At 36.5% G+C, this 13,443-nt stretch overlaps 1 protein-coding gene across 3 annotated transcripts in view; it reads right to left on the bottom strand.

Annotated features, from left to right (window-relative positions):
* The window catches only part of ccdc71 (coiled-coil domain containing 71), a 29,887-nt gene that overhangs the window by 15,342 nt on the left and 1,102 nt on the right, over positions 1 to 13,443 (bottom strand). The window contains exon 2 of one of the 3 annotated variants that reach the window (XM_057845208.1): positions 10,304 to 10,378. The exons of 1 other annotated variant lie outside the window; for it this stretch is intronic. In XM_057845208.1, coding sequence (XP_057701191.1) covers positions 10,304 to 10,368 — 65 coding nt within the window. In that variant the 5' untranslated portion in view covers positions 10,369 to 10,378. Of the gene's footprint in view, positions 1 to 10,295; positions 10,379 to 13,443 lie in introns of those variants that run through there. One more of the 3 variants, XM_057845210.1, reaches the window with a different exon arrangement.

The following is a 13,443-nucleotide window of genomic DNA, read 5'->3' as shown; positions in this document are numbered from 1 at the left end:
CCGCTAGCTTAAGTGCTAAAGTTTTTTTTATTTTTTTACAATGCTCTTAACAAATGGTTTAGACACATATTCCCACAAAAAACAGCTAAATATACCTATAAACTTAATTCAGAATGTATTAACAAACATTAGCTCAAACAAAAACTTAGCTTACATTGGTCTTAACAGGGAGCAGTTGGATTCAGTCATGTGAAAAGAGGCAGACCAGAGGGCACTGTATCCACCCTCAGCAATAAAACTAAATGAAAACACTTTCAAAACAAACCATTACAACGCCACTTTAATTAAACGAATACTCGAAGCCAACAAAATTTAATACGAATATTTTTTCTAATCGAATACTCGAGTTAATCGCAGCACTAATGTGATCTCTATGAGACGCATCAGACGCTACCTGCTACCACCGTAGCATCATGCGGGCTAGTTTTTAGCAACGTCGGCGTCGTTTGTAGTGGCTGTCGGCTGCAGTAAGTTTTTTTTTTTTAATTGCTTCTTCCTCTACGCGCGTGACATCAGTGCGTTGTCCCGCATTAAAAGTAGTCGAGTAGTTACTCGAGGTGAATAAAATTACTCGGATCAGTTTTTAAACTCGAGTTACTCGAGTTGCTTAAGTATTCGTTTCAGCTCTACTACAAATGCTAACGTATTTACAATTCTCATAGCAAATTGCTCACACGTAACTCCACAAACTGGAGTTGTAAACTTAATTACAAATGCATACGCAAACATATATTAGCTGAAACAACTTACAGCCTTATGCGGGCCAAAACCGAGCGCAGTTATCCTTTATCTATGTCAGACGTCTGAATCTGCTTCTCATTCATACAAGGTGACATTCCAGCCAGACAAAAATGCCGACACCAGAGGGCAGTGTCCTCCATCATTAAACAAAATACAATACTTTCGGACTTTTTGGAGGGTAATTTTTTCTTTTTTTACTTTAAGGGTTAATTCCGACTTATTCTGAAATTCGGGTTACGTCGCCAGCGTAGGAATGGAACTCGTTCGTTACTCGGGAACTACTTGTAGGTACTGGAACAGATCATTCCCATTTACAGCAATTAAATAATGTAAGTATGTCACGAAATATACACACAATGAAACAAAAGTTTATAGCAAGATGAAATAGCTAGCAACTAATAGCGGCCAAAGTTAGCTCGTCTTTTAGCACTCTGCGTTTGCACTGAGCTCGAGAAGTCATGTGATAACATCTGTAGAATGAGTCTAGAAAACTATTTACAGTGGTATGAAAAAGTATCTGAACCTTTAGGATTTTTTCACATTTCTTCATAAAATCACCATGTGATTTGATCTTTGCAAAATCACACAGATGAAAAAACAGTCTGCTTTAACTAAAACCACCCAAACATTTATAGGTTTTCATGTTTTAATGGCAAATGGTGATAAAGATAGCTTGCAAACAATGACAGATGGGGGAAAAATAAGTGAACCCTCTGCCTAAGGAGACTTAAAGAGCGATTGAAACCAATTTTTACCAAACAATTTAAGTCAAGTGTGTGTCCAATCACTGATCAGTGGTTTAAAGCTGCCCTGGCCACTATAAAACACAAACCAGATAAGAGTTGTCTTGATGAGAAGCATTGTCTGATGTGCATGATGGCTTGGTCAAAAGAACTGTCTGAAGACCTGCGATCAAGGATTTTTATTTGTATAAAGCTGGGAAATGATAGAAAACCATGTTTAAAAATCTGGATGTTCATCAATCGACAGTCAGAGAATCTGTCTACAAATGGAGAGTTTGGCACTGATGCTTCTCTCCTAAGGAGTGGCAGTCCACCAAAGATGATGCCAAGAGTTCAGCGCAGAATACTCAGAGTTAAAAAAAAGAAGCCTAGAGTATCTGCCAGACTTACAGAAATCACTGGCACAGTCCATATCTCCGTGCACACATCAACTACGTGTAAAACTATGGCCAAGCATGGTGTTCTTGGGAGGACTCCACGGAGGAAGCCACTGCGGTCTAAAAAAAACATTGTTGCTCGTTTAATGTTCGCAAAAAGGCAATTGGATACTCCACAGAAGTTTTGGCAAAATATTTTGTGGACTGATGAAACCAGAGTTGAATTGTTTGAGAGTTACACACAATGTCGTGTGTGGAGGAAAAATGGAACAGCTCACCAACATAAACACCTCATCCCCACTGTGAAGCATGGTGGAGGGAGCATCATGATTTTGGGCTGTTTTGCTACCTCAGGGCCTGGACAACTTGCAATCATTAATAGAAGAATGAATACAAAAGCTTTGCAAGAAAACCTGAGGTCGTCTGTAAGACAGTTGTAGCTAAAAAGACGATGGATACGGCAACAAGGCAATAATCCAAAACACAGAAGTAAATCAACTTCAGAATGGTTTCAGAAGAACAAAATACACATTCTGGAGTGGCCAAGTCAAAGTCCAGAGTTGAACCCCATTGAGATGCTGTGGCATGACCTAAAGACAGCGATTCATGCCGGACATCCCAAGAATCTGACTGAACTACCAGGCTGGTCTGCAGCTACAGGAAGCATCTGGTTGAAGTTATTGTTGCCAAAGGGGGGGCCAACAAAATATTAAATGTGACAGTTCACCTACTTATTTTTTCCCCCTTCTGTAATTGTTTGCATACTACCCTCATTAAAATATGAAAACCTATAAATGCTTGGGTAGTTTTAGTCAAAGCAGACACTGTTTTTTCATCTGTGTGATTTAGACAAAGATCAAATCACATTTGATGATGATTTTATTCAAAAACGTGAAAAATTCCAAAAGGTCAGATACTTTTTCATACCACTGTACACCTAAGTGCCACTGGTGGGCGACAAAGCAATCAGAGGACATTACAGCAAATTTAATGTGGCGTTTTAGGAGCGCTTGGACCAAATTAGACGATTGACACGTAAAACGCGATTCATTATACGAAACAAATCATGATACTAAAAGCCACTTCGGAACGAATTAATTTATTATGTTGAGGAACCACTGTATTCCAGAAAACGGGCTGCATTGAATCCTGCTTTGAGATTTGAACACAACAGAGCAGGGGGAAGTGAGTCTCAGGTGTCGAATTTCACACGCCTCCGTTCCGTGTCGGTAACTTTCACATGAAACCGCAAATTGAAGAAAGCCCGAAAAAACCCCGCCTTCGACATACGGTGCAAATAATGAAAGCTAGCTACATTTGACGTAGCTTTTTTCAAGATATTTTCTGTTGTAAACATAAGCAATGGTACTTCTTTCAATACAATTGCTTATTTCAAAACGAGTGCAAGGTTTTTAGACGACACAGTGGTTACATTTCACACAGAAATGGCTAAAATATGACCGAGAACAATTAGCGCTTTCGCACTTTTGTACAAGTTCTAAAAGTAAAATGGCCGCCAAAAACAACACTGTTTTGAGAAGAGGCAACCATTTTTTTCTGGCATTTAAAATTTGTTTTGCAATAGTTCCACCATTTTAAGTATTCGGAATGGGTACAACAACGATCTCCAAACACGCATCGGACCTTAGCATTTAGCGCCATATATATAACCAACCATTTGGAGAATATTTAGTATTTACAACCTGGATTTTGCAACCCGATTTGGCTAGCTAGCAAGAGGCAATTTTGTTCATGCAGCTAAAGTCTACGCTAAGCGTCAATGCTATTACTGCTATTACAACAAGTTAATTTAAGAAAAACACACAGCTCGGAGCGGTTTCAAAATCTAATGCCTTATTATCTGGAACACAGGCGGCCATTTTGTTCGAATTGGTGTAGCGACAATCGGTTGTAAGATCGGTGGGAAAAAATTGTTCCATCTTCCAACAACGACATATTGTCCACTGAAATGCACTTTATTTTTCAAGCTCCCGCTAGCCTAATGCTAATACGCAATGGTAGACGCTATTGCATAAAAACTGCCAGTAAAAAACAATCCTTAAATAAAAAATTTTTAAAAAAACGAATCTCTTTCAAAGTATAAAATATGTCTTTGTCGCACATACAGTGGGGCAAATAAGTATTTAGTCAACCTCTAATTGTGCTAGCTCTTCCACTTGAAAATATTAGAGGCCTGTAATTGTCAACATGGGTAAACCTCAACCATGAGAGACAGAATGTGGAAAAAAAAAAAAAAAAACAGAAAATCACATTGTTTGATTTTTAAAGAATTTATTTGTAATACCAAAGCAATACCAAAAGTTCATCTCAATACTTTGTTATGTACCCTTTGCCGGCAATAACGGAGGCCAAACATTTTATGTAACTCTTCACAAGCTTTTCACACACACTTGCTGGTATTTTGGCCCATTCCTCCATGCAAATCTCCTCTGGAGCAGTGATGTTTTGGGGCTGTCGTTGGGCAACACAGACTTTCAACTCCCTCCACAGATTTTCTATGAGGTTGAGATCTGGAGACTGGATAGGCCACTCCAGGACCTTGAAATGCTTCTTACGAAGCCACTCCTTTGTTGCCCGGCTGTGTATTTGGGATCATTGTCATGCTGAAAGACCCAGCCACGTCTCATCTTCGATGCCCTTGCTGATGGAAGGAGATTTTCACTCAAAATCTCTTGATACATGGCCCCATTCATTCTTTCCTTTACACAGATCAGTCGTCCTGGTCCCTTTGCAGAAAAACAGCGCCAAAGCATCATGTTTCCACCCCCATGCTTCACAGTGGATATGGTGTTCTTCGGATGCAATTCAATATTCTTTCTCCTCCAAACATGAGAACCTGTGTTACTACCAAAAAGTTCTATTTTGGTTTCATCTGAGCATAACACATTCTCCCAGTCCTCTTCTGGATCATCCAAATGCTCTCTAGCGAACCGCAGACGGGCCTGGACATGTACTTTCTTCAGCAGGGGGACACGTCTGGCAGTGCAGGATTTGAGTCTCTGGCGGCGCATTGTGTTACTGACATTCACTAGGTCCCCCCGTGTGGTTCTGGGATTGCTGCTCACCGTTCTTGTTATCATTTTGACGCCACGGGGTGAGATCTTGCATGGAGCCCCAGATCGAGGGAGATTATCAGTGGTCTCGTATGTCTTCCATTTTCTTATAATTGCTCCCAAAGTCAATTTCTTTACGCCAAGCGTTTTACCTATTGCAGATTCAGTCTTCCCAGCCTGGTGCAGGTCTACAATTTTGTCTCTGGTGTCCTTCGACAGCTCTTTGGTCTTGGCCATAGTGGAGTTTGGAGTGTGACTGACTGAGTTTGTGGACAGGTGTCTTTTATACCGATAATGAGTCAAAACAGGTGCCATTAATACAAGTAACAAGTGGAGCCTCGTTAGACCTCGTTAGAAGAAGTTAGACCTCTTTGACAGCCAGAAATCTTGTTTGTAGGTGACCAAATACTTATTTTCCACTCTAATTTGGAAATAAATTATTTAAAACTAAAACAACGAGATTTTCTTTTTTTCCCTCCACATTCTGTTTCTCATGGTTGAGGTTTACCCATGTTGACAATTACAGGCCTCTGTAATATTTTCAAGTGGGAGAACTTGCACAATTAGTGGTTGACTCAATACTTATTTGCCCCAATGTAATTGGACACAATGACATATTGTGCACTGAAATACATTAAATTTTCAAGCGCCCGCTAGCTTAATGCTAATACGAAATGGTAGATGCCACTGTATAGAAACTATCAGTAAAAAAATATGCTAAAAGAAAAAAAATCACATCTTTTTCAAATCAAATCAATAATATGTCTATGGAGAGACATCATTAACTTTAAGTAACAAACTCCAGAGGCGTTATCAGCCCGATTTCCGATCACGTGATCAGATCGGGACATCCCTAGTTTGAACTGCTTTATCGGCAATGCAGTTCTTACGCAAAATAAACACAACTGTCTGAAATAATGTCAAAAACATGTTTCTGAAAAGCAGTGTTGGGCACGTTACTTTAAAAAAGTAATTAGTTACATTACTCACTACTTCTTCCAAAAAGTAACTGAGTTAGTAACAATTACTCTATAGTAAAAGTAACTAGTTACCAGGGAAAGTAACTATTTCCGTTACTTTAAAAAGAACTTGTTGTATGTCAAAGAATTTGAAATTTTCTGAGCAGTATTCGAGTCAGTGGAATAGAGAAGAACAGACAAGTAGTTAACTTGTTAGGTGCTTCAGCAGATTTGAATTGCTTACCACAGATGTCGACAAAAGCTTTGCCCCGGGACATAAATAACACATTACATGCAGGTTCTTTCCTTTAATTTCGACAAACTTGAAATAGTGTCTATATCTCCACTCTTAAAGGACAATTTTTCTTCTGAATGCTCTGCCATCCCGACCTTGTGCATCTGTTTTGCGTGTGTGTGTTTGCCGCACGCGCTGTTCCGGTTTGCTTGTGAAATCACCGGCTCTGATTGGCTTACCACGACACATGACTCTAACCCTCAGCCAATCACAATCACTTCCATCGCATCTCTCGAGGGGGATGCATTCAGGTAGGCTAGTTTCCCGACAATTCACGTCACCTTTAAAGTGTCTGCCGTCCTCAAGATGGAAGCAGAATTATTGCTGGCTGACAGTGGGAGATGGGAACGAGGCTAGCATCAGGTGTAGCAAACACAGAAACGTTACCAAATTTTGGAAAGCATTGTCTAATTAAATGAGCAGGGACAAACAGCGTGGAGTCAGAAGTACGTGCGCTATTCTCGAACCTGAACGCACCCCAAGTCTTGGATGACAAATCAACAGAGCAGAGTCGACTCGACACGGCTGGTAGTTTCTTCAATTTATTCATAGTAAGTAACGCACCGCTTTTGACCGCCAGTAACGGTAACGGCGGAAAAAGTCATTAGTTAGATTACCCCGTTACTGAAAAAATAACGGCGTTATGTAACGGCGTTATTTATAACGGCGTTACTCCCAACACTGCTAAAAAGACAAGGACAGTGTTTAAATGCTTCCAACTCTGGTTCATGTTAGTCTGAATGGAACTAGAATATGCGCTCTTAAAAAATCAATTTACGCAAATGGCTAGCTAGCCGTCGTGAATATTGATACCTGAATTAAACACAACTGTCTGAAAAATTGTCAAAAATGTTTTCAAATAGGCAAAGACAGCGTTTCAATGTATGTTTCCAACAGAGGTTAATGTTGGTTTGAATAAAAAAAACTAACGTCTTCAAGTGTTCAATGGTTTTAGCGACAATATTGTTGTTAAGCGTAAATAAAACTGTCTGAAATAATGTAAAAAAATATGTTTTCTAAAGAGAAAAAGACAGCGTTGATATGTAGGCTCAGGTTAGTTTAAATAAAAATTCGAAAAAAATTATATATAGCTCATGGCCAGCTAGCTAAGTACACTCTTCAAAAGACAGTGTTTAAATGTACGGTAAATGTAAAACTCAGGCTTAAGTTAGTTTGAATTAAACTTGAATCAGCGTAAAAAAAAAAAAAAAAAAAAAAAAAAAATTTAATTACGCAAATGGCTAGCTAGCCTTCGCGACTATTGTTACGGTGAAATAAACAACTGTCGGAAATAATTTCAAAAATATGTTTTTAAAGAGATAAAACTGTTTAAAAGTAAGTTTTCAACTTAGGCTCAGGTTAGTTTGAATACAATTTTAAACAACTAATTTCACGCAAATGGAACACAACTGTCGGAAATAACGAATATTATGTCCAAAACATGCTTTTAAAGAGACAAAGAAAGCTTTTAAATGTAAGTTTTCAACTTAGGCTCAGGTTAGTTTGAATAAAATTTTTAAAAACTAATTTCATGCAAATGGCTTGCTAGCAGTCAAGAGAACTGTTACGCGAAATAACTGTCAAAACTATCAAAAGTACATTCTTAATAAGAAGTCGTTTGAATTAAACTAGAATCTGCCCTCTTAAAAAAAAAAAAATCTATTTACGCAAATAGCTAGCTAGCCGTCGCGACTATTGTTACGCGAAACGAACACAACTGTCGGAAATAACACCTATAATGTCAAAAACATGTTTTAGAGGGACAAAGAAAGTGTTTCATTTAATTTTTCAACATAGGCTCAGGTTAGTTTGAAAAAAAAAAAAAAAAAAAAAAAAAAACTAATTTCACGCAAATGGCTAGCTAGCCGTCGCGACTATTTTTACGTAAAATAAACACAACTGTCGTAAATAATCAATATAATGTCAAAAAACGTTTTTAAAGAGACAAAGAAAGCTTTTAAATGTAAATTTGCAACTGAGGCTCAGGTTAGTTTGAATAAAATTTTAAAAAATTAATTTCACACAAATAGCTAGTTATCAGTCACGAGCATTGTTACGAGAAATAACTTTCAAAACTATCAAAAGTACACTCTTAAAAAGAAGTTGTTTGAATTAAATTAGAATCTGCGCTAGTAAAAAAATCAATTTACGCGAATAGCTAGCTAGCAGTCATGACTATTGTTACGCGAAATAAACACAACTGTCTGAAATAACACCGACAATGTCAAAAACATGTTCTTAAAGGGACAAAGACATCGTTTAAATGTAAGTTTTCAACTTGGGCTCAAGTTAGTTTGAATAAAATTTTCAAAAATTAATTTCACGCAAATGGCGAGTTAGCAGTCACGAGCATTGTTACGCGAAATAACTGTCAAAACGATCAAAAGTAAGCTCTTAAAAAGAAGTTGTTTGAATTTAATTAGAATCTGCGCTCTTAAAAAAAGCAATTTATGCAAATAGCTAGGTAGCAGTCACGACTATTGTTACGCGAAATAAACACAACTGTCTGAAATTACACCTACAATGTCAAAAACATGTTTTTAAAGGGACAAAGACATCGTTTAAATGTAAGTTTTCAACTTAGGCTCAGGTTAGTTTGAATAAAAGTTTTAAAAATTGATTTCACGCGACTGGCTAGCTAACCGTCCCAACTATTGTTACGCAAAATAAGTCGACTGTCAAAACTATCAAAAGTTCACTCTTAAAAAGAAGTAGTTTGAATTACACTACAATCTGCGCTCTAAAAAAAATAAATTCACGTTAATAGCTAGCTAGCCGTCGCAACTATTACGTGAAATAAACAACTGTCAGAAATAACGAATATAACATCAAAAACATGTCTTTAAAGAGAAAGGCAATGTTTAAATGTAACTTTTCAACTCAGGCTCAGGTTAGTTTGAATAAAATTTTGAAAAACTAATTTCACGCAAATGGCGAGCTAGCCTTCGTGACACTTGTTACGCGAAATAAACTCAACTGTCAAAACTATCAAAAGCATGTTCTTAAAATAATTTGAATTACACTAGAATCTACACTCTATAAAAAAATCAATTTAATCAAATAGCTAGCTAGCCGTCGTAAGTATTGTTACAGTGAAATAAACAACTAGGAAATAACGAATATAATGTCAAAAAGATGTTTTTAAAGAGACAAAGACAGTGCTTAAATGTAAGTTTTCAACTTAGGGTCTGGTTACTTTGAATAAAATTTTGAAAAACTAATTTCCCGCAAATGGCTAGCTAGCCTTTGCGACTATTGTTACGCGAAATAAACTAAACTGTCAAAACTATCAAAAGCAAGTTCTTAAAAAGTAATTTGAATTACACTAGAATCTGCACTCTAAAAAAAATCAATTTACGCAAATAGCTAGCTAGCCGTCGCGACTATTGTTAGTGAAATAAACGCAACTGTTGGAAATAATGTCAAAAGTATTGTTTTAAAGAGACGAAGACAGCGTTTAAATCTTAAGTTTTCAACCTAGGCTAAGATTAGCTTGAATAAAAATTCAGATTTTTTTTTTTTTATACAAATAGCTAGCTAGCCGTCACGACATCGAGTGTACCGGCTCTCTGAAGCTCCCATTCGGGGTGTCGCCAGCAAACATACTTGATTTTTTTTCGGATTCAAGTGTTCAAATGGGTTTCGCTTATGTTAGTTTGAATAAAACTTGAATCTTAAAAAAATCAATTTACGCAAATGGATAGCTAGCCGTCGCAATTATTTGTTACTAGGCATGTGCCGGTATGAGATTTTGACGGTACGATAACCGTGAGCAAAAATACCGCGGTTTCACGGTACCACTGTATTGCAATTATAGCTCCAAAATTTTGAGATGTATGGGGTTTTTAAAAAAAAAAAAAAAGAAAGAAAAAAAAAAAGTTTTTTCCATTGAACAGGTTTTTTTTTCAGAACATATTTGCAAATTGGAACATGAGTATAATGTGAAAATAAATAAATTAACAAAAAATAACAAATATTTTACATAAAATTAAAATAAATAGAACCTAGACTATACCCACAGCCCAAGTTGCTCAATATTAGAGCAAGAACAAAATAATTGCTATAAAAAAGTAAAAACACTTATAAATAAAATTAAAAATATATACTGTATGACTTTTTTTGAGGGGGAGAAGCTGAAGTTTCGCCATTTTCAGCCACTGTGTCAACTTTCTTCTTCATGATGTCATGCCTTTGTGTTAAAAAGAACAAAGAATTCATAAGTTAATAAGTTAGTTAAAATGTATAAGTTAGTTAAAATGTAATTATTGTTGAGGAAAGGTTTCATCTAAAACAAAAAGTGAGGAGTGAGACCTCCTTTCGCAATTAGCGATCTTTGACGCGATCCTTTTTTTCCCCTTTTTTTCTCCCCCCCTTCATTCAAGCTTGTTTCTCACTCAGCGGCTGTGAGACATAAAACGTCGACGAAGCTGCTCTCCCAGCTTAGCCTAGGCTAACATTCGTCTTTGTAAGTTTTAGTTAGTTTGTATATTGAATTTGAAAGGAAAATGTATGTTTTGTTTTTGGCGACCTTTTTCATGGTGCTACTGCTATCCTGTTGAACCTACTCCCATGTGGAAAAATACAATTGTATAACGTTTTAAATGTATTCATTTGTATATTTCACCACGATTTGAGAGCTCAATAAATTGAAGAAAAGTACGCCTTGTGTTTGGAGGGTTTGTTTTTGGGTTTGCTGGCTGTTTAGTGACACTCACGGCAACAAACGGGAAGGGGTGAGCGGTGCCGCACCAAGCCACTTTGGCTGCATTTTGGCACATGAAAAATAGCGACTACCGTACTAAGGTATGACGGAAAATTTTAGTGGTTTTGAAACCGCGACGTTTTCACACCACGGTAAACCTTGAAACCGGTAACCGGCACATGTCTATTTGTTACGTGACATAAAAACAACTGTCGGAGACAATGTCAAAAATATGTTTTAAAGAAAGAAAGACAGCGTTTAAATGTCTGTTTCTAACTTGAGTAAAACTTGTACCTGCGCCGTTTAAAAAAAAAAAAAATCAATTTACGCAAATGGTTAGCTCGTCGTCGCAATGTCGAGCGTATCCTGCTCTCTGGAGCCCCCTTTCGGGTGACGCCAGCAAACATACTTCATTTTTGTTGGATTCAAGTGTTCGAATGGGTTTCGCTACAATGCTGTTGGTGCTTGAAATAATCTTGACTATCAAAAATAATATCAAAAGTACATTCTTAAAAAGAGTGTTTAAATTTACTGGCTTACGTTAGTTTGAATTAAACTTGAAAATGCGCTTCAAAAAAATTAATTTACGCAAATGGCTAGCTAGCTTTCGCGACTATTGTTACGTGAAATTGGCGTGAAATAACGTCAATAATATGTTTTCATAGAGACAAAGACAGCGTTTGAATGTAAGTTTTCAACACAGGCTAATGTTAGTTTGAATTAAAAAAAATTTTTTTTTTTTTTTGTAATTATGCAAAAGGCTAGCTAGCCGTCGCGTGACCCTGCTCATGGCGGCCTCGTTTCACAGTCTCACCAGCAAACCAATACTTTATATTTGTAATTTTCCTTCGAGTATCAGGTTTAACTGCTCAAAGGTTTTAGTGACAATGTTGTTCTTGCACGTAATAAACACAACTATCAGAAAATAATGGCAAAAATAAGTTTTTTAAGAGACAAAGACAGCGTTCAAACTAGTTTTCAACTTATTCTAAGGTTACTTTGAATAAAAATTCAAAAAAATAATTTACGCAAATGGCTAGCTAGCCGTCGCGTGACCCTGCTCGTGGGCGCCTCGTTTCGCAGTTTCACCAGCAAACCAATACTTTATATTGGTAATTTTCCTTCAAGTATCAGGTTTAACTGTTCTCGCTAGCAAACATACTCAGGCTTACTTTAGTTTGAATTAAACTAGAATCTGCGCTCTAAAAAAAATCAATTGACGCAAATAGCTAGCTAGCCGTCACAACTATTGTTACGTGAAATAAACACAACTGTCACAAATAACATCAAAAATATGTTTTTAAAGAGAAAAACTGTGTTAAATTGCAAGTTTCCTACTTAGTCTCAGGTTAGTTTGAATATCATTTAAAAAAAACGAATTCCATGCAAATGACTAGCTAGCCGTCGCGACTATTGTTACGCGAAATAAACTCAAATGTCAAAACCATTAAAAGTACGTTCTTAAAAAGCAGTTTGAATTACACTAGAATTTAAGCAAATAGCCGTCGCGACTTTTTACGTGAAATAAACACAACTATCGCAAATAACGTCAAAAGTATGTTTTTAAAAAGAAAGACAGTTTTAATTGCATGTTTCCTACTTAGGCTCAGGTTAGTTTGAATATAATTTTTAAAAAATTAATTTCACGCAAATGGATAGCTAGCCGTCGCAACTATTGTTACGCAAAATGAACTCAACTGTCAGAACTATCAAAAGTACATTCATAAAAAGCAGTTTGAATTACAGTAGAATCTGCATTCTAAAAAAAAAATCGATTTACGCAAATAGCCCTCGCAACTTTTTACGTGAAATAAACACAACCGTCGGAAATAACAAATATAATGTCAAAAACACGTTTTTAGAGAGACAACGACAGCGTTTAAATGTTTTTTTTCAACTTAGGCTCTGGTTAGTTTGAATAAAATTTTTAACTAATTTCACACAAATGGCTAGCTAGCCGTTGCGTCAATTGTTAATCGAAATAAACTCAACTGTCAAAACTATCAAAAGTACGTTCTTAAAAAGAAGTAGTTTGAATTAAACTAGAATCTGCGCTCTAAAAAATTAAATTTACGCAAAAAGCTAGCTAGCCGTCGCGACTATTGTTACGCGAAATAAACTCAACTGTCAAAACCATTAAAAGTATTTTCTTAAAAAGCAGTTTGAATTACACTAGAATTTGCGCAAATAGCAGTCGTGACTTTTTACGTGAAATAAACACAACTGTCGGAAATAACATATATAATGTCAAATACTTGTTTTTAGAGAGACAATGACAGCGTTTAAATGTTATTTTTCAACTTAGGCTCAGGTTAGTTTGAATAAAATTTTAAACTAATTTCACGCAAATGGCTGGCTAGCCGTTGCGTCAATTGTTACACGAAATAAACTCAACTGTCAAAACTTAAAAGTACGTTCTTAAAAAGAAGTAGTTTGAATTAAACTAGAATATGCGCTCTAAAAAAAATCAATTTACGCAAAAAGCTACCTAGCTGTCACCACTATGTTACGTGAAATAAACAACTATCGCAAATAACGTCAAAAATATTTTT

The sequence above is a fragment of the Corythoichthys intestinalis genome, chromosome 9 (assembly GCF_030265065.1).
Source record: "Corythoichthys intestinalis isolate RoL2023-P3 chromosome 9, ASM3026506v1, whole genome shotgun sequence".
Classification (NCBI taxonomy): domain Eukaryota; kingdom Metazoa; phylum Chordata; class Actinopteri; order Syngnathiformes; family Syngnathidae; genus Corythoichthys; species Corythoichthys intestinalis.
This window is presented reverse-complemented; position numbering and strand designations above follow the sequence as displayed.